Source organism: Pseudophryne corroboree, chromosome 12 (assembly GCF_028390025.1).
Source record: "Pseudophryne corroboree isolate aPseCor3 chromosome 12, aPseCor3.hap2, whole genome shotgun sequence".
NCBI classification, from domain to species: Eukaryota; Metazoa; Chordata; class Amphibia; order Anura; family Myobatrachidae; genus Pseudophryne; species Pseudophryne corroboree.
This window is the reverse complement of record NC_086455.1, coordinates 51,571,774-51,597,111: the sequence shown is the minus strand read 5'-3', so window position 1 is coordinate 51,597,111 and position 25,338 is coordinate 51,571,774. Positions and strand designations below refer to the sequence as shown.

Below are 25,338 nucleotides of genomic sequence, written 5' to 3'. Positions count from 1 at the left end.
ACTTACATAACCTCCTCTTTATGGGGTATTTTTAACAATCACCAACCTTTTGCCCTAATAAATCTCTTAGTACTGCATACATTGCAGGCTGCACATGTACTTGCGGTGATTACCAGACGGGGTTAAAAATGTGCATATGTAGCCCATAGGTTACAATAGCCTAAGGCCAGGTAACGATGGTGTAAGCTCCAAGGAACTAAACTTTACGGAACTTGGTAAATGGGGGATTTTTGCAGCCCCCATAGAAACCTACGGGGACTGTATCTGCAATGGTTCCGATCCTCAAAAATGCAGCAATCCTCCAAAAACATCCAATTTTTTACACTTAATAAATAGGCCCCTATGCCACTAATTCTTGTACATAAATGAAATCCAGTAAGCATACTGTATAAAATGCCTGAACAAGTAACAGACAAGATTATAGCTTAATATAGCTTATCCTCTGTGCTGCATTATGCTACAGCGTGTAGCGATGAGAGGAAACATTCTGGTGGCTCATTGTGGCAGTAAAGAGTTAACAAGCAGTGTTCTTTTGCTCTTGCCTAAAGGTGAGACCCCGACTGTAAATCACATCTCCAGCTGTCATCAGAACACTGAGCAGCCTTTTCTTGGAAACCTTCCTGCTCTGGTTACAGTCTGACAGCTGGCAGAGTCAGCAGAAAATAATCACTGCCTTTATCTGGAATCAGGATGGCTGAGGGGTATGGCACAGAGAGGGGTGCAAGGGTAATGGGGAGTGAAGGACAAGAGAAGACTTAAGAAAAAGCATTGTATGATTAGAACAGCAGAAGAGAACAGGAATATAAGTGTTTGTTACAGAGTACACTTTGGGACATGAAAAAAACAAAAACTTTAAAAAGTCCTTGTGTTTCATTGCTACTAGACAAGTGTTATGCTGTTATAGTGACGGGGAGTTTAGTTCTGTTCTCAACATTACAGCGTACAGTTCTGATTTTTAAGGACATATCTGTAATATTCTTTATAAAACCACTGAGGCCTGAACTCATAGTACAGGACAATAAACAATAACAAAAGCTACTGTAGGTGAAGTACAAGATTTTGTTCTACTTGTACTGGGTACTGAACGCTTGATAAATCTATGTTTACACAACAATTAATTTATGCCTCCCTGGAACTAAAAAAAAAAAAAAAAAAAAAGCCCATACATACAGTTACATTTTCTTGTAAAAAAAATGCTAAGATTATGCCAGCAGCAATCTCTAATACTAGATTACATTGTTTCTAATAAAATCATCATAAGAATTATGTAATATTTCAATTAAACTACCAATTGCATATAACATTTTAATGGAATTTGTTTCTAATGCCCAGTTTGGTCATGTAATATTATAGAAGAAGTGGAATTATGTTAATCATATTTTAGCTGTCTTTCAAAAAGGGTGTGGTCATTGGCTACTGGGAGCATGGACGAATCACATTGGGCCGGGTGGTCTTCTGTATGCCAAATGTCGGGAACCCGGCGCCGGAATCCCGACACTCGGCATACCGACAACTATTCTCCCTCGTGTCGGTCCACGACCCCCCTGGAGGGAGAATAAAATAGTGTGGCGCGCATAGCGCGCCACCGTGCCCGCAAGGGGCACCTTTGCGCTCGCCACGCTGTCGGTATGCCAGCGGTCGGGCTCCCGGCGCCGGTATGCTGGTCGCCGGGAGCCCGAGCGCCGGCATACCGTACGACACCCCATTGGGCCTTGTCGTGTAATCGGGGGCATGCGCATGTCAAGGTTCAAAGGTGCCTGTGTGACCCTTATGGGTCCTACACATTGAGCGATCCGCCGCCGAGCTGCCCGACGGTGGATACGGCCAACAGGCGACCCGGCGCCGGGGGGGGCAGTAACGGGGGGAAGTGAAGTTTCTTCACTCCCCCCGTCACCCAGCTCCATAGAAGTGCAGGCAAATATGGACGAGATCGTCCATACTGGCCTGCATGCACAGGCGACGGACGGGGCACCAGCGATGAACGTGTGCGGGGCCGCGCATCGTTCATCGCTGGTGCCTCCACACTCAAAGATATGAACGGTATCTTGTTCATTAATGAACAAAATCGTTCATATTTTTGAGTATTATCGCCCAGTGTGTAGGGCCTATTACCCCTCTTCATGTAATACACACCAATATTGCAACGTGCACCATGTTCATCATGGTGTGCAACATACATATCCAGCAGGCCTGGCAGTTAAGACAAATTAACTGATTGTTGGGATGATGGGACAATGCATTTGAACTCAGTGCTTCGAGATGTGGGATGTGGTTTGATATGTCGGCATTCATAGGGTGGAATTCAATTGTTTGAAAAGTCAGTCTGTTTTTTTCCTATCTAATAGACAGGAGAAAACAGACACCCAACCGACTTTTCAAACATTTGAAATTCCCCCACAATGTCAACATGGTCATTAACCATGTTGACATTTCTCATGTAGACACTAATAAAATGCCGACAGAGGCAGCTGCTGCCCATGTCTGGTTAGCACATATAAACATAGTGTACATGCAATGTTGTGTCCATACCTCCCAACATGACCCTCTCCAGTCTCCAGGAGGGACACAATGCTCTGCTCCTGGACATTTCTCTTAATTTATGATTGCCATCACCTGTGCTGAAACACCTTTCTTATCCATTCACCTGTTCAACACAGGTACCAGAAATCATACATTAAGAGAAAAGTCCAGAAGTAGAGCATTCTGTCCCTCCTGGAGAGGGTCATGTCGGGAGGTATGTGTATCTATACTGTTAATAAAGTTTGTATGTATTGTGGCAGGGGCAGCAGGAGTTCCCCTGTTTAAATGTGTAACAGCAGTTGAACATGGATCCAGTTCAGGTTTTCTGTAAGGTCAGAGATTAAACTGCAGCTGGCTGATTAGTAGCACCTATTAGCTAGCCTTAAAAATGCTGTCAGTACAGAGGGATAATGCTCCTGATGCTGGACAAGCTGGCCAGGCGATAGGCTGAGTGTGTGGGGTTACGTTAGGAACTATTGGAGTCTGTACCATTTTTGATTGTCAGAAACTGGGATGTTATGCTGTGACCTGTAACCTGCTATGAACTGTTGTTACACAATGTGAGTGACCTAACCTGTGGAAAAAGAATAAACCTGCAGTTTGAATTTTACCCGGTGTATGTGAACAGGGTCCTGATTGCTGGATGCTATTACGCAGCAAAGGACCCGGGATTAAATTGAGTGGGAGTTGCACTAATAGCAGCTGGTTGAGTAAGTGGGAAAGCCAGCACTTAAACGGCAGCTTTTTCACAGCTTAACTGTCAAGTCTGTAACTGTGTCTGTTCCCGGAGGGGGCACTAGTGGGTCAGTGGTGGTGCGGTGAAGGAAACGAGGAGGCTGTAGAAGATTCCTGCGCATGTGCACAATGATATTTATTTAGCACACAGAGGTATGACAGTCACTGAAGCACAATAACAATACCGATGGTTTGAGCAAGGAAGCTGATAGAGGTATAACAACAATCACAGGTGATAATCTGTAAACCAGTTAAAGGAACAGCGGTGATGACCAGCCTGGAAGCCGATGGCAAACATAGATGGTCGACTTGGAAGTTGATGGTAACAGGATCAATTATGCAGATGATGATAATGCAAGTGATGACAGTGAACACAGGCAATAGTAACTCCAGTAATTGGTCTGGAAACCAACAGCAGTAGATTCACAGTCTGTATATATGCACAAGTCCACAAAGCCAAGCAAGGCAAAAGCAGGAGACAGTTTGTAAATTGCAAGCTGGTTGTTTTAAGTGCCAGATGGAATAGCACAGTGCTGAACGCAGATAAACAACACACAGGTGAGAATGGTAAGTAGCACCTGGAGAGTCTCTTAATGCATGCAGAGGTGGAAGCTGACTGTGGAAGGAGTTGTAGCAGAGCTGGATGGCTGGAGCCTGTAGTTCCACGGAGACACTGGGGCAAGGAAATCACTGGAGACAGGAGACTGGAGCCAGGAGACGATGTACACTGGATGTGACGCGTTGTTCAAGGCAATGAGACTGAGCTGATGTTCTGGATTTATACCCCTTGGTCAGCAGGCATTGGATGCTGGAATCTTGTGTGCAGACACAGTGCAGGATTTGGTGTTTGCAGGTCAGCTGACCACAAGTGTCATGGCGGCACCCATGCTGCACAGATGGTGGGTACACACTAGATGGACTTCAGGAGTACACAAGGACAATGGGCACCGTGCCTGCGGACAGAGCATTCATGCAGCCGCAGACTGGGGCAGTGACCTCCGGAGGCCTGCACACTAGCGCGCTGGTAAGTGAGATGCCACTGAACACCGATTCCTGACATTAACAAAATGACTTACTTCTATATGTGGCTTGGAGGCCAGGAATGTTGTTAAGTGTGACGAGTTGCAGATTGAGTGGCTAGTGAGACAGAAAAAGTGCACACAACAGTGGTATACTAATCCTGTTTTGTAAAACTGGCACACCTGGGAGAGTAAATTAAGCCTGCTAAGTTTGTCCACAAAGTGGAAGAGCATTGTAATATGGAGAAGGTGATGAAAGTGCTTGCTGAATTGTGTGCAGGCCAGTAAAATCTGGTTGCAGGGCAGCAAACTCGGATTCAGTTACTGGATGATGAATTAACGTAAATGAGAAAAGTTTGGCAGGAGCGAGAGGTGTTACAAAAGCTTACCCCATCAGATGATATTGAAGCATTTTTGTGCACCTTTACATGTACTGCTATTCGCTTAAAATCGGCAGAGGAGGAGTAGGCTGCCAGATTAGCTCCCTGTCTCACAGGGGAGCCACAGAGAGCATTTGTTGATCTGATAGTGTCTGAGGCCAGCTCCTATCCTCGTTTGAAAGAGGCTATACTCAGCAGGGTTGGGATGACATGCCCCAGTAATGGCCAGGAGTTTCATGAGTGGTGGCTGAACCTAAGTGAGCCTCCTAGGGTTTAATTGACAAAGCTAGCCAGACTGAGCAAAGCTTGGTTGCAGCCGGATGAAAACTCTGCAAAGCGTGTGGTGGAAATGGTTGCTCTAGACCATGCTATACGACATTAGACTGGGTTGTACAACAATGGGCCCTACAGGCTGATCACCAAACAATTGAGGACTTGACGGTGGTAATTGTGCAATACCTGACCCATGGGAAATTGAATAAAGCCAAGCAAGGGTTGCAGACGGTACCTAAGCCCAGAACCCATGTTCCCGTAGTCAAACCCAACAACCTGCATCCAGCTGTGTGTTTTGAGTGCGGTGAGTCCAGTCATATACGCAGAAACTGTCCAAAGCAGGATGAGCTGAAGGACTCCAGCGTATACAGTTAAGGTTCTTTTAGCCAGGCATTCATATGGCAGTAAAAAAAATATTGCCAAAAGACTGCACCCCAGCCAGAATTTAGAGCACCTTTGGTTGCCTTTTCAGCGAGTTGGTATGGATTTGATAGAGCCAGTAGAGAAATCTGCTCATGGGCATCATTATATATTAGTAGTGGTTAACTATGCCACCAGATACCCGGAGGCCATACCACTACATAATATGAAGTCTAGCAATATTGCTTGGGATAACTAATTCTATGATCCAGGTTGGGAATACCAAAAGAGGTCCTGGCAGACCAGAGTACCATTTTTGTCTCTAAATTAATATGGGAGGGGTTCTGGGGTGCACACCAGTAATGAGAGGTGCGAGCCTGCGGAGACCTTTCAGTAGTACTGCATACAAAGACACGGTTGCAGGTGCACAATTCAAACACTACCAATCATTAATCATTGCAATAAAATTTAGCATTTTGAGCGAGGTTCTTTGCATAGGTATGGCCATAAGTAACGGCTTGCCCACCGTGTCCAGGTGACCTCATTAGTCGGGCAAGTACCTAACATTTTGGGGGGGGTACAAATCTAGGGCGTGGGACACCCAAAAATGAAGCAGCTGATTGACCCCAGGGCAACACTAAAGTGAAAAAATATATAGTGAAACAAGTGAAGATAGGTTACGGAAACAGGAAATGTCAGGACATGTCAGGAACCTAATTAAAACCAATATATAGGACTTGCTCAAAATGCATAAATTTATTGCAAAGATTATTATTAATAAATTGGTAGTGTTTGAATTGTGCACCTGCAACCTTGTCTCTAAATGAATGAAAGATCTTTGTCGTCTGTTAGAGGTGGATCAAATTACTACTTCAGTTTGCCACCCAAAGGGGTATATGCAATAGCGGGCGAATCGCGTCATTTAATCCGCCCCTGTAAAATTCGCCCGCACTCGCCAGCCGCAGCCCTGTCGCCGGGACACTGAATTCACCATATGCAATGTAAAACGGATTCGACCCACCCCCAGGCGGATAACGGCCAATCGGCGAGTAGTGGGCGTCCTGAATTCGCCTTCCCGCCGAAAGCAGCCCTTTATTAGGGCTTGTTTGCTGCGTGCTCTGCAGCCATTTTGTGAACCTGCAGAGAGGTGTGAGGAGGTGCAGAGCTAGCAATTTGGTTGTTTGCTGTGGATATCGTTTGGACACCCCAGCAGGCTTTATTCCAGGACAGTCAGGAGGATTCCTGTTACCCCGGAGGAGAGCCATTTTAGGAGCTTTTACTACATTTGTAGGTAAGTACCACATGTGTGTCTGGTGTTGCATGTATGTGTTTGTGTAGTGGGGGTTGCCATGAGGTGTACATGGGGTGTTTGTGTATGTGTGCATGTGTGCAGGTATGTGTATAGCCCCTTGCTTGTGTTGCTGCATTTTTTGGGGGAGACTTGTGTTTTGGGGTAGTTTTTCACGTTTTTTTTATTTTATTCTTTAATTGACTTTTTTGGGTCTTCTATTAGCATTGGTGTACCTCCTGAGTGTGCTGGGATGTTTTTTGGCCATTTTGGGGTGATTTGGAGCAAGTTTGGTCGACAGCCTGGTCGACATGTGCTGTGGACTGTTTGGCAAACATGTGTTTTCCCTCCTAATTTAGCATTGGTTTACTTCCTGAGTGTGCTGGGATGCTTTCTGGCCATTTTGGGGTGATTTGGAGCAAGTTTGGTCGACAGCCTGGTCAACATGTGCTGTAGACTGTTTTGCAAACATGTGTTTTCCCGCCTAATTTTGCTGTGGTGTACCTCCTGAGTGTGCTGGGATGCTTTCTGGACATTTTGGGGTGATTTGGAGCAAGTTTGGTCGACAGCCTGGTCGACATGTGCTGTAGACTGTTTGGCAAACATGTGTTTTCCCGCCTAATTTTGCTGTGGTGTACCTCCTGAGTGTTCTGGGATGCTTTCTGGACATTTTGGGGTGATTTGGAGCAAGTTTGGTCGACAGCCTGGTCGACATGTGCTGTAGACTGTTTGGCAAACATGTGTTTTCCCGCCTAATTTTGCTGTGGTGTACCTCCTGAGTGTGCTGGGATGCTTTCTGGTCATTTTGGGGTGATTTGGAGCAAGTTTGGTCGACAGCATGGTCGACATGTGCTGTAGACTGTTTGGCAAACATGTGTTTTCCCGCCTAATTTTGCTGTGGTGTACCTCCTGAGTGTGCTGGGATGCTTTCTGGCCATTTTGGGGTGATTTGGAGCAAGTTTGGTCGACAGCCTGGTCGACATGTGCTGTAGACTGTTTGGCAAACATGTGTTTTCCCGCCTAATTTTGCTGTGGTGTACCTCCTGAGTGTGCTGGGATGCTTTCTGGCCATTTTGGGGTGATTTGGAGCAAGTTTGGTCGACGTGCTGTAGACTGTTTGGCAAACATGTGTTTTCCCGCCTAATTTTGCTGTGGTGTACCTCCTGAGTGTGCTGGGATGCTTTCTGGTCATTTTGGGGTGATTTGGAGCAAGTTTGGTCGACAGCATGGTCGACATGTGCTGTAGACTGTTTGGCAAACATGTGTTTTCCCGCCTAATTTTGCTGTGGTGTACCTCCTGAGTGTGCTGGGATGCTTTCTGGCCATTTTGGGCTGATTTGGAGCAAGTTTGGTCGACAGTGTGGGTCAGCCATTTTGTGTGGGTCAGCCATTTTGTGTGGGTCAGCCATTTATACATGTATGTATGTATGTATGTTTATTTTATTTTTATTTTATAACAGAGATGTCAAAGGACAAGCAGACCCGATCCGCCCCTTCCCCCACCCCCTCGGATCTATCCCTTCATAGCAACGAGGAGTGGGAGCCAACCCAGGAGGCGTATACGACCGACCAGGCATGTAGTGACCAGCCGCGGTCGTCAAGGGCCCATGAGAAGTCCAAGAAAAAGCCTAGTAGAAAGGTACTAACCACACCTGCAGACACAAATAGCATCAAACTTTCTTTACTGTAGTTTGCGCAATGCCATGCACACCTACTGGAATATGTGCGCAATGCCAGGGATACTGACACTCACAGGTACATACCGATCTTATTATTATTTTTTTTTATTTTTTTTAATCCCTAAAGGCAAGAAGCCAGCCAGAGGAGCAGTCGGAGGAGGAAGCCTCTGGTGAAGATGCAGGACAGAAAAAGGTGCGTGGACCCAGATACACTGAGGCGGAAAACTGTACCTTAGTGGATTGCGTCGACAGGTCCTACGACGCTTTGTATGGATCAAAGGCACAGACAACATCAGCTAGGGCTAAGCGAATCATCTGGGAATCCATTGCCAATCAAGTCACTGCAATATCTGGAAACCGCCGGAGCACCAGAAATTGCTTGAAGCGGTACAGTGATTGCCGCAGACAGACCAAGAAGAAGATGGGGATTCAGCGCCGACATGAGACAGCTACGGGAGGTGGCCCGGCTCTCAATCTGAAGTGGCTACCCTGGGAGAACGTTATTAGAAGGCGCATGAACCCTGCCATGGTCGAAGGAGTTCGCGGAGGTGTGGACTCCAGCCGTCCTGCTGGCTTTCCCCAGGAGGAAGAACCGCCCAGAAGACGGAAGAAGGCGGGAGACCAGCCGTCCAAAAGGAGGTCTGATGGTAAGAATACATTCACATGAGCTGTACTTCCCTTTAAAATTTTTGTATGTGCTAATGTGTTTTTTGTTTTTTTTGTTTTCAGACAGACCTGCCCAGAGGACATCACCTGCGCACAGGACATCGCCAGCGCACGGACCGTCACCTGTGCAGCAGGCATCGGCAGCAGCGCGCGGACCATCAACTGCGCCGCAAGCATCGCGAGCACACAGATCGTCACCTGTGCGCCACAGTTCGTCATCGCGCAGTTTGTCACCTGTGCACCAGACGACGTCAGCGCACAGACTATCACCTGTGCGCCAGACACCGTCGGCGACCACACCACAAGATGGGCGCCAAACTACAGCTCCTGCACGCAGGCCATCACCAGATCGTCGTCCCTCCAGGAGCTCTGGGACTGTGACTGAAGAGCCTCAAGACACAACCCTTGTGGACCCATCACCCGATCTGTTTGAGTCTACAGGGTTAACTGACAAAACTTTTCTTGGGTTTGAGGACAGCCGTGCAGACGTATCCAGCCAGACCCTTGAAAAGTCTTCTGAAACGAGGACAAGTGGAGCTCCTGGAGCAGCGGCATCACAGGATGGAGAAGGTTTGTATTTATTTTGTGTGTGTGGGAGGGTGGAGGGGGGGGGGGGGGGGTCAGCAGTTGTGTAAAGTTTATTAACTTTCCCCAAAAAATTATTTTGCAAACAGTGGTGCCACGAACCAGCAGCGGACTAGCTTCGGGGATTGGTTCCTACTTCAGGCCGGATCTCCTCCTACAGGAGTCGTCAGAGGATGACGAGGTGGAAGTGCAGGAGGCTCCAGTTACTACATCCCTGCGTGAGTAAATTGAATTGTGAGCCTTCAAAAAAATGTATGATGAATGTGTATAATATTGTCTAATTTTCTTTTCAGCTGCCCAAATCCAAGTGGTGGCAGACATCCAGGAAGGGCAGAATCCCTCAACTGTTCAGAGGGTTCACACCCTGGCATCAGAGATTGGGACACGCCAGGATACGTACACAAATGTCGTGGGAAGCAGACTGGACAACATTGGCCCTCATTCCGAGTTGTTCGCTCGGTATTTTTCATCGCATCGCAGTGAAAATCCGCTTAGTACGCATGCGCAATGTTCGCACTGCGACTGCGCCAAGTAACTTTACTATGAAGAAAGTATTTTTACTCACGGCTTTTTCTTCGCTCCGGCGATCGTAATGTGATTGACAGGAAATGGGTGTTACTGGGCGGAAACACGGCGTTTCAGGGGCGTGTGGCTGAAAACGCTACCGTTTCCGGAAAAAACGCAGGAGTGGCCGGAGAAACGGTGGGAGTGCCTGGGCGAACGCTGGGTGTGTTTGTGACGTCAACCAGGAACGACAAGCACTGAACTGATCGCACAGGCAGAGTAAGTCTGGAGCTACTCTGAAACTGCTAAGTAGTTAGTAATCGCAATATTGCGAATACATCGTTCGCAATTTTAAGAAGCTAAGATTCACTCCCAGTAGGCGGCGGCTTAGCGTGTGTAACTCTGCTAAATTCGCCTTGCGACCGATCAACTCGGAATGAGGGCCATTGAGAGGACAATGGAGAAAATGTCAAACAGTCTGCTTGAACTGCAAAAGACTCTTTCCGACAGCACGGCCACAATACTACAGGTCAGAATACAAGATCATAGGGAGAGTATGACCGTACTTAACATTCTGGCCGAATCCATGACCCGGCTCGTGGACAACACTTCATGTCTGGCAGAAAGCAATAAAAACATGTCGGAGAGTCATCGACACTCCTCATCCAGCCAACAGGTCATCGCAACCACACTGCAGATGATCTATGATAAGCTCCCAGGAACAGCTCATCAACACGCTGGTGATCCACCATATCCGCCGTCACAAGCCACAAGGACGCCTCGTACCCTTCCTCAAGTCCCATCCCAGTACAGACAGTCACAGATGTACCAGGGATATACAGGGATGTACCCCACCCCCCAGATGCCTCCACCACCGGCCACACAATCTTCAGCCGCATGGGCACAGAGGACCAGTCAACATACTCCCCAGCCTCCCAGGACATCCACGCCCTATCAGGGGGAAGAAGAGGATCCGGACAGACTTTCACCATAAACCCGGTCGTATTGTTTTATTTATTTATAAATGTTTTTCATGTATCCCTTTCTTCCCCTCCCATTAGTTTTTTTTTTTTCTTACTATTGTTTTCTGTGTTGGGCTTCCCCACCCGTGACCGGGTACTACCAAGGAGCTTTGTGTAGGCATACATGCGCGGGCATGTATGCGGGCGCGTGTGGTAACGGATGAAAGCTCCTTGTGGCTACATGTATGATGGGCCAAAGAGCTATTCTGATACCACTTTTTTCTTCCAAAAATCCTTTTTGTAATGGTGTACAGTAGGCTTTAATTGTGTGAATTTACTATTCACTAGTCTGTGTTTTTGTCTTATTCATAGGATTGGTGGGGAAAAATTAAGTGGACGGCATAAGTTTGTGTTGTGCGTACCAAGGTGAGTAGAACCATGTTTCATTCAAGAAACTTTGAACCGCATGCCTTTGTAGAACCACACAGTCCAGCAATGGGTCATGCTGGGCTGTGTTGTTCCACAAATGTTAGCGTGTCAAAGTGCTGACCACTGACGCCACTCTTTCACTTTGAACCGCATGCCTTTGTAGAACCACACAGTCCAGCAATGGGTCATGCTGGGATGTGTTGTTCCACAAATGTTAGCGTGTCAAAGTGCTGACCACTGACGCCACTCTTTCACTTTGAACCGCATGCCTTTGTAGAACCACACAGTCCAGCAATGGGTCATGCTGGGCTGTGTTGTTCCACAAATGTTAGCGTGTCAAAGTGCTGACCACTGACGCCACTCTTTCACTTTGAACCGCATGCCTTTGTAGAACCACACAGTCCAGCAATGGGTCATGCTGGGCTGTGTTGTTCCACAAATGTTAGCGTGTCAAAGTGCTGACCACTGACGCCACTCTTTCACTTTGAACCGCATGCCTTTGTAGAACCACACAGTCCAGCAATGGGTCATGCTGGGCTGTGTTGTTCCACAAATGTTAGCGTGTCAAAGTGCTGACCACTGACGCCACTCTTTCACTTTGAACCGCATGCCTTTGTAGAACCACACAGTCCAGCAATGGGTCATGCTGGGCTGTGTTGTTCCACAAATGTTAGCGTGTCAAAGTGCTGACCACTGACGCCACTCTTTCACTTTGAACCGCATGCCTTTGTAGAACCACACAGTCCAGCAATGGGTCATGCTGGGATGTGTTGTTCCACAAATGTTAGCGTGTCAAAGTGCTGACCACTGACGCCACTCTTTCACTTTGAACCGCATGCCTTTGTAGAACCACACAGTCCAGCAATGGGTCATGCTGGGCTGTGTTGTTCCACAAATGTTAGCGTGTCAAAGTGCTGACCACTGACGCCACTCTTTCACTTTGAACCGCATGCCTTTGTAGAACCACACAGTCCAGCAATGGGTCATGCTGGGCTGTGTTGTTCCACAAATGTTAGCGTGTCAAAGTGCTGACCACTGACGCCACTCTTTCACTTTGAACCGCATGCCTTTGTAGAACCACACAGTCCAGCAATGGGTCATGCTGGGCTGTGTTGTTCCACAAATGTTAGCGTGTCAAAGTGCTGACCACTGACGCCACTCTTTCACTTTGAACCGCATGCCTTTGTAGAACCACACAGTCCAGCAATGGGTCATGCTGGGCTGTGTTGTTCCACAAATGTTAGCGTGTCAAAGTGCTGACCACTGACGCCACTCTTTCACTTTGAACCGCATGCCTTTGTAGAACCACACAGTCCAGCAATGGGTCATGCTGGGCTGTGTTGTTCCACAAATGTTAGCGTGTCAAAGTGCTGACCACTGACGCCACTCTTTCACTTTGAACCGCATGCCTTTGTAGAACCACACAGTCCAGCAATGGGTCATGCTGGGCTGTGTTGTTCCACAAATGTTAGCGTGTCAAAGTGCTGACCACTGACGCCACTCTTTCACTTTGAACCGCATGCCTTTGTAGAACCACACAGTCCAGCAATGGGTCATGCTGGGCTGTGTTGTTCCACAAATTTTTATTGAAAAGAAATAAACATGAGTTTAGTGTGTCTTTACTTTAATATACTTTTTTTTCTTTTCCCCACAGATATCTATATACACAAGAAAAGAATGTAAAGAAGAACAAACTACTTTTTTGTTTTAATTAACTTTCAAACTTTATTAAAAAATATTTTTCTTCAATAAACTTTTAAAAATAGAAGTTTCCTGTGGTTTTTATTAAAATTTGTAATGCATTTGAATTGTACGTAAGTAGATTGCCCAGGGAACATCAAGGGAACTGTCTCTTCACATCCACACCACTTAGGAAGGATACACCGGAAGACCTGTGGAAGAGAACAGTATGAGCTTCCAGATATGGGTAATAGTGTCACCCTGGGACTGGAAAGAAGAGGTACATACAGTCCACACAACACAAGCGGGGAACAGTGGGTCCAAATGCAAACCTCAGCCACTCGCGTCACTACACATCCAAACATTCCCTGACAAGCATTAGGTGTATCAGGAGGGAATGTTTGGAAGTGCAGTCTTGCAAATGCCGGAGGGCTGCACTTTGGACATGTCGGGGTGATTTTGGACAAGGGAGTTTTGGTCAATACATCTCACCTGAGGGGGGTTGTCTGCTACATGGCGGAGGATCAGGTCCACATCACCAGTAGGGTCACCCATGGAACATCAGGTGAAATGTCGTGTCTCCTCACATCCACGCCACTTGGGAAGATACATCGCAGGACCTGTGGAAGAGAACAGTTTGAGCTTCCAGATATGGGTGATAGTGTCACCCTGGGGCTGGAAAAAGAGGTACATACAACAGTCCACACAACACAAGCGGGTTGCAGCGGCCCAAATGCAACCCTCCTGCACTTGCATCACTACACATCCAAACATTCCCTAGCATTGCTGTTTCAGGGAATGTTTGGATGTGCAGTCTTGCAAATGCCGGAGGGCTGCACTTTGGACATGCCGGGGTGATTTTGGACAAGGGAGTTTTGGTCAATACATCTCACCTGAGGGGGGTTGTCTGCTACATGGCGGAGGGTCAGGTCCACATCACCAGTAGGGTCACCCATGGAACATCAGGTGAAATGTCGTGTCTCCTCACATCCACGCCACTTGGGAAGATACATCGCAGGACCTGTGGAAGAGAACAGTTTGAGCTTCCAGATATGGGTGATAGTGTCACCCTGGGGCTGGAAAAAGAGGTACATACAACAGTCCACACAACACAAGCGGGTTGCAGCGGCCCAAATGCAACCCTCCTGCACTTGCATCACTACACATCCAAACATTCCCTAGCATTGCTGTTTCAGGGAATGTTTGGATGTGCAGTCTTGCAAATGCCGGAGGGCTGCACTTTGGACATGCCGGGGTGATTTTGGACAAGGGAGTTTTGGGCAATACATCTCACCTGAGGGGGGTTGTCTGCTACATGGCGGAGGGTCAGGTCCACATCACCAGTAGGGTCACCCATGGAACATCAGGTGAAATGTCGTGTCTCCTCACATCCACGCCACTTGGGAAGATACATCGCAGGACCTGTGGAAGAGAACAGTTTGAGCTTCCAGATATGGGTGATAGTGTCACCCTGGGGCTGGAAAAAGAGGTACATACAACAGTCCACACAACACAAGCGGGTTGCAGCGGCCCAAATGCAACCCTCCTGCACTTGCATCACTACACATCCAAACATTCCCTAGCATTGCTGTTTCAGGGAATGTTTGGATGTGCAGTCTTGCAAATGCCGGAGGGCTGCACTTTGAACATGCCGGGGTGATTTTGGACAAGGGAGTTTTGGTCAATACATCTCACCTGAGGGGGGTTGTCTGCTACATGGCGGAGGGTCAGGTCCACATCACCAGTAGGGTCACCCATGGAACATCAGGTGAAATGTCGTGTCTCCTCACATCCACGCCACTTGGGAAGATACATCGCAGGACCTGTGGAAGAGAACAGTTTGAGCTTCCAGATATGGGTGATAGTGTCACCCTGGGGCTGGAAAAAGAGGTACATACAACAGTCCACACAACACAAGCGGGTTGCAGCGGCCCAAATGCAACCCTCCTGCACTTGCATCACAACACATCCAAACATTCCCTAGCATTGCTGTTTCAGGGAATGTTTGGATGTGCAGTCTTGCAAATGCCGGAGGGCTGCACTTTGGACATGCCGGGGTGATTTTGGACAAGGGAGTTTTGGTCAATACATCTCACCTGAGGGGGGCTGTCTGCTACATGGCGGAGGGTCAGGTCCACATCACCAGTAGGGTCACCCATGGAACATCAGGTGAAATGTCGTGTCTCCTCACATCCACGCCACTTGGGAAGATACATCGCAGGACCTGTGGAAGAGAACAGTTTGAGCTTCCAGATATGGGTGATAGTGTCACCCTGGGGCTGGAAAAAGAGGTACATACAACAGTCCACACAACACAAGCGGGTTGCAGCGGCCCAAATGCAACCCTCCTGCACTTGCATCACTACACATCCAAACATTCCCTAGCATTGCTGTTTCAGGGAATGTTTGGATGTGCAGTCTTGCAAATGCCGGAGGGCTGCACTTTGGACATGTCGGGGTGATTTTGGACAAGGGAGTTTTGGGCAATACATCTCACCTGAGGGGGGGTTGTCTGCTACATGGCAGAGGGTCAGGTCCACATCACCAGTAGGGTCACCCATGGTAGAGTTGGATAAAAGGATCAAATATTTGCGGTAACCCAACAACAGGATAAAACGGGGTAACGAACTGTACAAACATGGCCTGGGGATATACATCAACAGGATGTAAAACTCTGAAATACATAAATGAAGAGGTTTTTTTAAAAACATTCCAATGTCAGTTTACACGATAATACAAATGTTGTCAGTATACTCACAGGCAACTGCAAAATAATTTTGGATCAATGTCCGCCGGGAATCCTCTCCTTCGTCCATACCCACCGGTAGAGCAGAAGACCGGTTCCCGCGTCGGAAAGCACTGCGACGAAAAGTCACCGGCAAACGGTTTGCGACACATATGTTGTGTAAAATACAACATGCATTTACCATGCCGCAAACCTTCGACGGTGAGTACAAAAGAGCACCGCCGGAAGTGTCTAAACATCGAAACCGGCTTTTAAGTACACCGAAGGCACGTTCAATTATTTGCCTCGATGCAATGTGTGTCTCTTGGTAACGTTTTTCTGCTCTACCAACAGGATTAGACAATGGGGTCAACAGCCACGGTTTGTTTGGATAACCTGCATCGCCTATAGAAAATATAAAAAAAATGTTAGGTACTTGTAAAAGATAATAAAAAATAATAATAATAAAATAATAAAAAAATAAAAAAATTAAAATACATACCTAACAGCCAGCCACCAGGCATGTTTCCTGTTTCGAACTTGTCAAACAGCGATGACTGGCTTAGGATGAAGGAGTCGTGAGATGATACAGGAAATCCCACAAAAATGTTCAAAAATCTCATGTTTACATCACAGACCGCCTGCACGTTCAGGGAATGGAACTGTTTTCGGTTCCGAAAACATTCCTCTGAATTCCGTGGCGGTCTGATCTGCACGTGGGTACAGTCAATCGCGCCCAGCACATTGGGAAATTTGTATTTGTTGAAAAAGCCTAATTTGATCTCACGACATTCGCTGTCCGTCTCTGGAAATGTGATGTACTGGATCGTCAATTTGCGGAAAGCCCTAATGACCTGGGTTATACAGCGCGACAGTGTCGACTGTGAAAAATCGCATGTTTGAGACAGTGTAGGCTGGAATGTGCCTGACGCCAAAAAATGTAACGTCCCCAGCAGTTTCTGAAAACCGCTGATTGCACGATTTGTCCGTGCCCGAGGTTCCAAGTCGGCCTCCAACAGAGTGTACAGCGAATATATGTCGCGAGTCGATAAGCGATAATTTTGTATCACCTCGAACTCGCTGAGATCCTCCAGTTCACGCCTAGTGCGATACTGGCGTGGACGTGGAAATGAAACCCGCAATACTGGCTCACCCAATGCAGACATTTGCTGACCTGGATCCTGATGTTCATCAGCACTTTCTTCCTCCATCATGCTTGCAGCCAGCATGAACATCACAATCTGGTCAGAAAAAGGCTCCATTATTGTAGTCAGTACAAAAATAGGAATGTGTTTTAAAACGCAGGAATAATCCTAAAAAAACGATTCCACAGAGCTGACTGTAAAATGGCTCCTTCTCCCTGTAGTCTCAAACCTGGGAGTGAGGAGATAGGAGGGGCTTTGCAGAAGTGTATCCTGGGAAAAACTGTGGAATCATGGGTAAATTTCCCTCAGGAGATTGAAGAAAAAAATATTCCTTTAAAAAATCAATTAAATAATACTTGTGAAGCAAAAAAAGACAAACCAAGTAGATAATCCTTTCAAATATAAATAGATATGCTACTAGCAATCCTCAAATATCCAAAAAAATCATGTACTAAAAATTTTTTTTTAGATCCCGCCAGTCAACTGAGGCGGACTGAAATAGTCGAATTTGCGGTCGAAAGGCACTGCAGGCGAATTTCCAAACTTGAATTGAATATGCTTTGGGCGAATTGCAGCATCTGTACCATTGCAGAAAAGTCGAATGCGAAAAAAGTCGAATTGCCAAAAGTCGAATTTTGAATGTCCGTTTTTTTGCGATAAAGTACTGTACTGCATAGGCGAATTGTTTTTTTGAGGCGAAAAAGTTCCGGAATTCGACTTTTTCTGGAATTCGCCTGCAATTGCATATACCCCAAAGACAGATGGCCAGTTTGAATGCTTTAACTGAACCCTTAAGCAAATGATAAAAAGGGCAGTGTCTCAGAGGAAGTGTGATTGGAATCTACCTACCCTATTTGATGTTTGCAGTTCTAGAGGTACCCCAAGCCTCTATGGGGTTTAGACCCTTCGAACTTCTCTATGGTAGACAACCCAGTTGAATTTTAGATCTGGTAAAAGAAGGGTGGGGCCAGCAGTCACCCCAAGATCCTAACATCATTCAGTTTGTGGCCCAACTGTATGACCATCTAAGGCAAATTGAGCCACTTCTGAACAATCACATGAACAGGACTCAACAGCGTCAGCGTATGATGTTGCTGCAGTTAACCAGTCCTTTAAACTGGTTCTCGTAAACACCACTGAAAGTAAAATGTATGCCCAGTGGCGAGGCCCTTATGAGATCATAGAGGCAGTGGGACCTGTAAATTAGAATGTTCAGTAAGAGGGTAGAAGGAAGGAAGTCCAATTCTACCATGTTAATTAACTAAAACCCTGGAAAGAAAATACGAGTCAACCCTCTTTAGTGGGCATGATACCCCAGATTGTCAAGTTCCTGTGGAAGTCACCTTAAATCCCAGGCAGAAATGAAGTAGTAGCACAGTACCAGGATGTATTCTCGACCATCCTGGTGAAAACCCATATAATACAACATGATATTATTACTCCACCCAGAGTGGTAATAAAACAGAGGCCATATCGCATACCTGAGGCTAATCGGGCAGCAGTAAAATGGGAAGTGGAGGAGATTCTGTGTCTAGGGGTCATAGAGGAGTCAAACAGTGAATGGAATAATCACATTGGGGTAAATGTAAGAACAGTCGCTATGGGGGGAGCGATATCAGCGCATGTTATGTGCGCTATACCGCTTCTCCCCATGTATGATAGCCACAATCTGTGCCCAGTGACAGGGGCGCAATTCATCCCTGGCCATATTGGCGCTGCTATCTATAAGATAGCAGGCCGATATGCTTTGGCAATGTATGAACGGTCGCATTTGGGTTATAATGTTGGCAAGTTAAGCCTTAATCTAATAAAGTAGATGCAGTGCTCACATGGCTTAAACAAAATGGAAGTCACAACTCTGGACATTTCTGGATCTAGTAGGCTATTATCACAGATTTATTTGTGATTTTGCCACTAGGGCAGCACCACTAACTGAATGTATGAAGAAACAGTCCCCAGACAAAATAATTTGATCTAGACCAGCAGAGACTGCTTGGCAGGATTTAAGGCATGCCTTAAGTGAAGAGCCTGTTTTACGAGCTAATGATTTCAACAGTTTATATTGCAGACGGATACCTCTGGGACAGGGTTAATGGCCATCCTTTCCCAAGATGTAGATGGGGAGGAGAAATCCATCATCTACCTTAGCTGGAAAATGCTGCCCAGAGAACGCAAGTACTCAACTGTGGAACAGAAGTGCTTGGCAAATAAATGAGCAGTAGAATTGCTGAAGTATGTTTTTGTTGGGGCGACAATTTTCGGCTAATCACAGATCACGCACCCTTACAATGGATGCACACGAACAAGGAAGTAAATGCTTGTGGGACCCGTTGGTTTTTAGCCTTCAAGCCATTTAAATTTGACGTGCAGCATCATCCTGGGAAACAGCACCTAAATGCAGATGCCCTTTCCAGGAGGTTTATGGGTATCAATCTTCCATAAAACCTGTGGTACAGCTAGGGGAGGAGGAGGAAGAGGGTGAAGAAGGGGAACTCTGAAGGGTAGTGGAGGAGTGTGTTCCCGGGCCGACAGCACAAATAGATGTAAGCGTGGCAGGTAGATCGCCTGAAAATTCTTAGCTTCACCAAGGTGGTTGAAGCTAAGGGGGGAGTAGTGTCGCAAAGACAGTAGGAGTTCACTTGTTTAAATGTGTTACAGCAGTTGAACATGGATCCAGTCCAGGTTTTCTGTTAGGTCAGAGATGACATTGCAGCTAGCTGATTAGTAGCAATTGTTAGCTAGCCTTAAACGTGCTGTCAGTAAACAGGAACAATGCTCCTGATGCTGGACAAGATGCCAGGCGTTAGGCTGGGTGTGCGGGGTTACTCTAGGAGACATTGGAGCCTGTACTATTTTTGATTGTCAGAATGTAAGGGTGCGTAAGGGTTACGCCCTTAAGCGATACTTACCGGTCCACGGAAGCTGAAACGACGAGTACGTGTTCACTCTGCTGGAGGATGGGAATACTGTAGTGATGGCTGTAGGGAGAGAAAATGGATTGTGAACTGCAAGCTGTGCTGAGGCTTGGCTATGATGAGGTGCCGTTGGCACCCCAAGGTGGCTGCGGGTTTCACCGTTTAAGTGAAAATCATCACTGGCGCAAGGCCTCAGCCACCCAACTATTACCTATTCAGCATTCACGTGCTGAGGTGTGCTGGACCTTGCACGGTCGAGCAAGGTCCACGGAATCGGCGCTCAGGGGACAAACGGTCACAGAGGAATACTCACTCCTTGATTCTTGTCACCTTGGATGATGTTCTACAGCTTCTGTGGGTTGGAACACAACAGCCTGTCTACACTAATCAGTAACTACTCTAACTATGTGGCCAAACTAACTGGCTTGCCTGCGGCCTAAACTATGACAACCTGAGATTAAATAGACAGTAGCTGATTTATAACTGAAGAAAACTTTAATGAACAATTAATAACTAGGCAATACTTCAATAACATTTACTATGTAATGTACAGCACGAGAATACACAGAAACATACAGTGAGCTGAACAACGGAATCAAGGATTAAAGTACTCCCCAATTTCCTCTGCGGACAGAGCCAGCCGGCCCTGCCCGTCGCGCGCTTAGTCCGCACTTGGGAATCTTAGAGAACCCGGGGGGAAGGGGGGGGGGGCAGAAAGTAAACAGCCGTTCACTTTGAGATTAGGAGGAGAGCATGTGGAACTGGACCGCTCCTCCACACTATGCACAATCGCCAGCCCTAGTTGACCTGTGGTAACAGGATCAGACCTGGAGGGTTCGCCGGAGTATGCAGTACCTGTTTCTATGGAGATATGCGCTGTACCTTGATTGCCCCAAAATATACCTAGCCGGGCAGTAGTGGTCTTATTTGTGGTAATTGGCTTGTTTGGGTTTATCACTCAGATTATCCTTTTCATGCTGCACAGGTCTATTGGCCCGCCTACTAGTGCGTTAGAATATGTCTAGGGGCTAGTGCCCTCTATTGGAGACTCAGGCCTAATGCCTGTAATCACCCACGGGCCTAGTGCCCGCCTACCAGATCCCCAGTGATCTTGGCCTAATGCTACCAGAAACGGTTATTTCTCCTAGCTTATCCACAGGCCTAGTGCCTGCCTAGCAGAGGAAGCCTAATGCCAAGATTACTAATGCAAATATGGCCCCTTGCTCCTAACTACCCCTCTGGCCTAATGCCTGTATGTGCCAACAGGCCTAATGCCTGACGACCCTGTGGCCTAGGGAGGACTAAATGAAGGTTGTGAGGGCCCAAGGCCGCCTACCCGACTCAGTGGGAGAGGCTACAGTGGGGAGCTTTTTTAGCTCTTTTACTTCCTACACACTGCAGCACGGTCTTCCGCCGCTGGGCTCCTTGCTCCACCGCCACCTCTTCTGTCTTCTCTGCCGCCGCGTCTTCTGTCTTCTTCCTCTGGAGCTCTTCTTGCTTTAGTGTCTGGCGCCCGACTGACCGCTTCCACTCCGCAGCGTCTATTATATGACGCTGGGAGGGGGCGGACCTATGATGCAGCGAGCCCTGATTGGCTCGCCGCCGCCTTTCTTCATTGGCTGCCAAGGTGTGAGCCCCAATTGGCTCATGCTTGGCGCGCCATTCAAACAGTCGCGATCTGATTGGCGGGACTTAAATCCTAACAGATGTAAGTCCTTCCGTGCTGGAAGCTTGATGCCGCGCCTAATCCCACCGCGAGATGCCACCCACCGGAGGGGAATGGAGGTAAGTATCCTCCATTCCCTCCCCAGCACAGCGCCCACTCAAACCCCTACTCACAAGAACATGAAATGTTATGATGTGACCTGTAACCTGCTATGAACTGCTGTTACGCATGAGAGTGACCTAACCTGTTGAAAATGAATAAACCTGCTGTTTGAATTTTACTCGTGTATGTGTCTGTGATCCTTGTCACATTTGGCACACGAACAGGCACCTGATTCCTGGATGCTACTTTGCAGCAAAGGGCCCAATATTAAATTGACTCTGAGTTGCACTAACAGCAGCTGGTTGAGTAAGTGGAAAAGCCAGCCCTTAAACGGCAGCTTTTTCACAGCTTAACAAAAATGATTTACTTCTACATGTGGCTTGGAGGCCAGAAATGTACCTTGTCACATTGAGATTCATTCACATTGAGATTCATTTAAATTAGAACTTGCATGCAACTTGTCACGCTTGGCGTAAGTTGGGGTTCCGACAACCGAGTATTGGCTGAAGGGACAGCTATCTGTGAGGAGAGTAAACGAGGTGGCTGAATGTAATTCCTTCTCATGGGGTGGAAGCCAAACTAAGTGTTAACGTTGGCCGGAGGGCGAAAAGAAAAGGAGGACTTCGTAGGAAGATAACTGTAGTTTTAATGAATAATCAGGCTGTACACGAAATTTGGAGAAATTGAAGAAACTGGAAGAATTAGAGTATATGGTAAATGACTTGAAGAGTGAAGCTGAAGAACTCCGGTAAAGAAGAACTGAAGACCGTGTTTTATGATTAAAAGATAAGGCTGAAGTACTTGAGATTTGAAGAAATGAAGATGTGGTTTGTGATTGAAAGACGAGGCTGAAGAACTTGGACTTTGAAGAAATGAAGACTGTGGTTTGTGATTGAAAGAAGAGGCTGAAGAACTTGGACTTTGAAGACGGTGGTTTGTGATTGAAAGACGAGGCTGAAGAACTTGTACTTAGACAGCAGGACTGCAGCAGCGTTTAGGTAACCGATGGATGAGAGCAACCAGGACCAGGGAACCAGAAGTTACCTGGGAGCACAGAGCTGGAGAACCTTTCACAAGGAGGTAACTTGAAGCACTGGCACTCTCCCTCTGAGCCAGCCCCCTTTTGTAAGGGGAGAACACGCAGTATTGGCTGGACACAGATTGGGAACTTCATTGGTAATACTCCGGTCTCCAACATGGCTGCCCCCAGCATAGGAGACATACTTAGCTGTTAGCACACAGCTTTAGCCAGCTTCTGTCTCTGACACACTATACTGGTTCACCACCAGAGGACCTTACCGCAGCGATCCCCGCCGCAGCGCCCGGCTCTCCAGACCCTCGGCCCCTGGCCCTTGGCAGCCGCACATCCGTCCAGGAGGACCCGCCGCCAGCAGCTCCCTGCCGCGCCAACCAGCGGGACGGTAACCCCCGCTGGAGGTAAGGCTCCAGAGCCTGACACAACTCACTGCTGAAGTGTTTTGTTTTTTTTGAAGGAAGGAAGGAATTAGAGAGTGGAGGACTGAAAAGCAAGAGAAGAAAAAAAAGGTGACACAGGATACAAATAAAGACAAAGAAAAAACCCAGCAACAACACGGCCAATAGTCAGAGTTACTATATATATATATACTATACCTCTCACTGATAATTTCTTCTCCACTGCAAGATGCTACATGTTTACATCAGTTAATATGGTTTTCTGTTTATTTAGTTGAATGGTGTCCAACCAAAAGTATGAAAAATCAATTTAGAAATTTAGCGTTTTATGGTATTTTTTTTATGTGTTTAAAACACCAAGGGCGGGATGTATTAACATACATCGCCGCCCCTCGCCGGTTACCGCAGCGATGTTGATCGCATATGTACTAACATATGCGATCAACATCGCGATGCGGTGACGGAGGCCCCCTGCGATACCTGTTAGGTGGTCTGCGGGGGGTCTCCGTCACCTCCCCGGGGTCCCCACACTGGCTAGATGCCGGGAAGCAGCAGCAGGCTGCCCCCGGCACCTCCTCCTCCCCCCTGCAGCCGGAAGGACGTCCGGCTGCGTTGCTAGGGGGAGGAGGACACTACCTTCCGGGTCCAGGGCAGCCTGGAGGAAGGTAAGCCAGGGGGAAGGGGGGTCGGCGTCTGCGGCGGGGGTCGACGGTGTCGGCGGGTTGCGGCGGTCGGCGAAAAGAAGCCCATAGGCTTCTATAGGGTTTCGCCATCCAGAGATGGCGAAACCCTGGACGCCGAAAACGCTGCGGTAGGGTCTTAGTAAATATGAAAATGCGGTAAAACCCCCGTTTTCGGGGGTTTTACCGCATTTTTGCTTTAGTACATCCCGCCCCAAATATGCACATGAACAAGGCTTTAGAAGAAGGAAAAAAAACACATTTCTTTTTGACAAAGCAGTGGAACACAAATGAACAGTTCTATTTTTCTACAGCACTGACATTAAATAACTGTATCAAACAGGTGTGTAGGCTGCTCTTATCCTTGAAACCAATAGCTAAACCTTACTCAAGCCAAGCTATTGTGGAAGTCATCCAGAGCAGAGTGCCAATTTACAGGGTGAATGCTAAATGAGATCCATTTTTGCATACTGGGCTACTACCCACCCCTTCTGACACAAAGTACACTGCCAACACTTATCCTGGCACAGTGTATGCATTTTCCAGCCAAAAAGCCTAGCCTCTCCAAGTGGACGACACACAGTGAGGAGGGGGATACTCTATGGGGAAAAATTTTTTAGAAAAACAGATAAGTCACTATAGGAAATATATTTATGAATGTAAATAATTCACTGAATGATATGCATTCTATCAAAGGTTTTATATTTTTCATCATCCAGCTGAGAGGTCCTAAACTATTCACAATGCATTATCGACCTTTGGCTAGGCTCCAATACACACCATTAAGGGCCTTGATGTAAACGATTGATACAAACACCAGTATCTGCCCTAAAGTAATAAGCTGCATTATAGAACTTGGCACCAGAGGAAAAAACATCTGGTTAAACAAGAGATTTTAAAATATGATGGAGCTGTGGAAAGCCCATTGCGAAACAGTATACAATTGTATATCAGTAGTGTATTACAATTGGGATCCAGACTATAGATCTACAATGTCTAGGTCGAAAGTCAATAGGTTGACACCATATGGTCGGCATGCATTAGGTCAACACTGACAAAAGGTTGACCTATGAAAGGTTGACACTGGAAAAGGTCGACATGGACAAAGTGTTGACAGGTTCAAATGCAACAGTCGGCATACATATGGTCGACACATGTTTTGTTTTGTTTTTGCATGTATTTGGACTTTCCATCCTTGACTATCCATGTCGCAAATTATAACCTTTGGTAACCTTGTGTTGAGCAAAGCGATGCCCGAAGACCTTTGCCATGTCGACCTTTTCAAGCTGTTGACCTTTTGCCCATGTCGACTTTTTCCAGTGTCAACTTTTTGTCCATGTTTACCTTTTGTCAGTGTCGATCTAATGCATGTTGACCATATGGGGCTGACCTAATGACTGCTGACCTAGACATTGTAGATCTTCTATACCACACCCACTCTAACTGCAGCAAATGCAGAAGAAACCCAGAGCTTAAAGTTCTAATGGTGCCCATACACTTGTGAGATAATCGGTGCTAACCTTCGATTTCGACCGCATCTGTGAGAGAAATCGAAGGATTGTATGCACATTTTAGGTACCTTTCGATGCGA

General features: G+C 46.9%; 2 protein-coding genes across 4 annotated transcripts; one reads left to right on the top strand and one right to left on the bottom strand.

Moving 5' to 3' along the window:
• The first annotated feature begins 6,424 nt into the window (after window positions 1–6,424).
• LOC134980033 (myb-related transcription factor, partner of profilin-like) lies at window positions 6,425–9,917 on the top strand. The gene is made up of 5 exons (XM_063946632.1): window positions 6,425–6,578; window positions 8,036–8,214; window positions 8,382–8,901; window positions 8,984–9,490; window positions 9,595–9,917. The coding sequence occupies exons 2-5, from the start codon at window positions 8,038–8,040 to the stop codon at window positions 9,729–9,731; spliced, it is 1,341 nt and encodes a 446-aa protein (XP_063802702.1). The 5' UTR covers window positions 6,425–6,578; window positions 8,036–8,037; the 3' UTR covers window positions 9,732–9,917.
• A 3,187-nt stretch (window positions 9,918–13,104) lies between these two features.
• Window positions 13,105–17,370, bottom strand: LOC134980032 (putative nuclease HARBI1). 3 transcript variants are annotated; one of them, XR_010190317.1, is made up of 9 exons: window positions 16,308–17,370; window positions 15,839–16,210; window positions 15,578–15,754; window positions 15,177–15,304; window positions 14,776–14,903; window positions 14,375–14,502; window positions 13,974–14,101; window positions 13,573–13,700; window positions 13,105–13,292 (listed from the first exon to the last, which is right to left on the bottom strand). XR_010190317.1 is itself a non-coding variant. In XM_063946631.1 (3 exons), coding segments are annotated over exons 1-3 (1,134 nt in total). In that variant the 5' UTR covers window positions 17,068–17,370; the 3' UTR covers window positions 15,568–15,752. The 3 variants fall into 3 exon arrangements, 1 of the variants encoding a protein (XP_063802701.1); XR_010190318.1 differs by lacking the exon at window positions 13,573–13,700; XM_063946631.1 differs by lacking the exons at window positions 13,105–13,292; window positions 13,573–13,700; window positions 13,974–14,101; ... (1 more) ...; window positions 14,776–14,903; window positions 15,177–15,304 and having other exon boundaries at window positions 15,568–15,754.
• Between the last annotated feature and the right edge of the window lie 7,968 nt (window positions 17,371–25,338).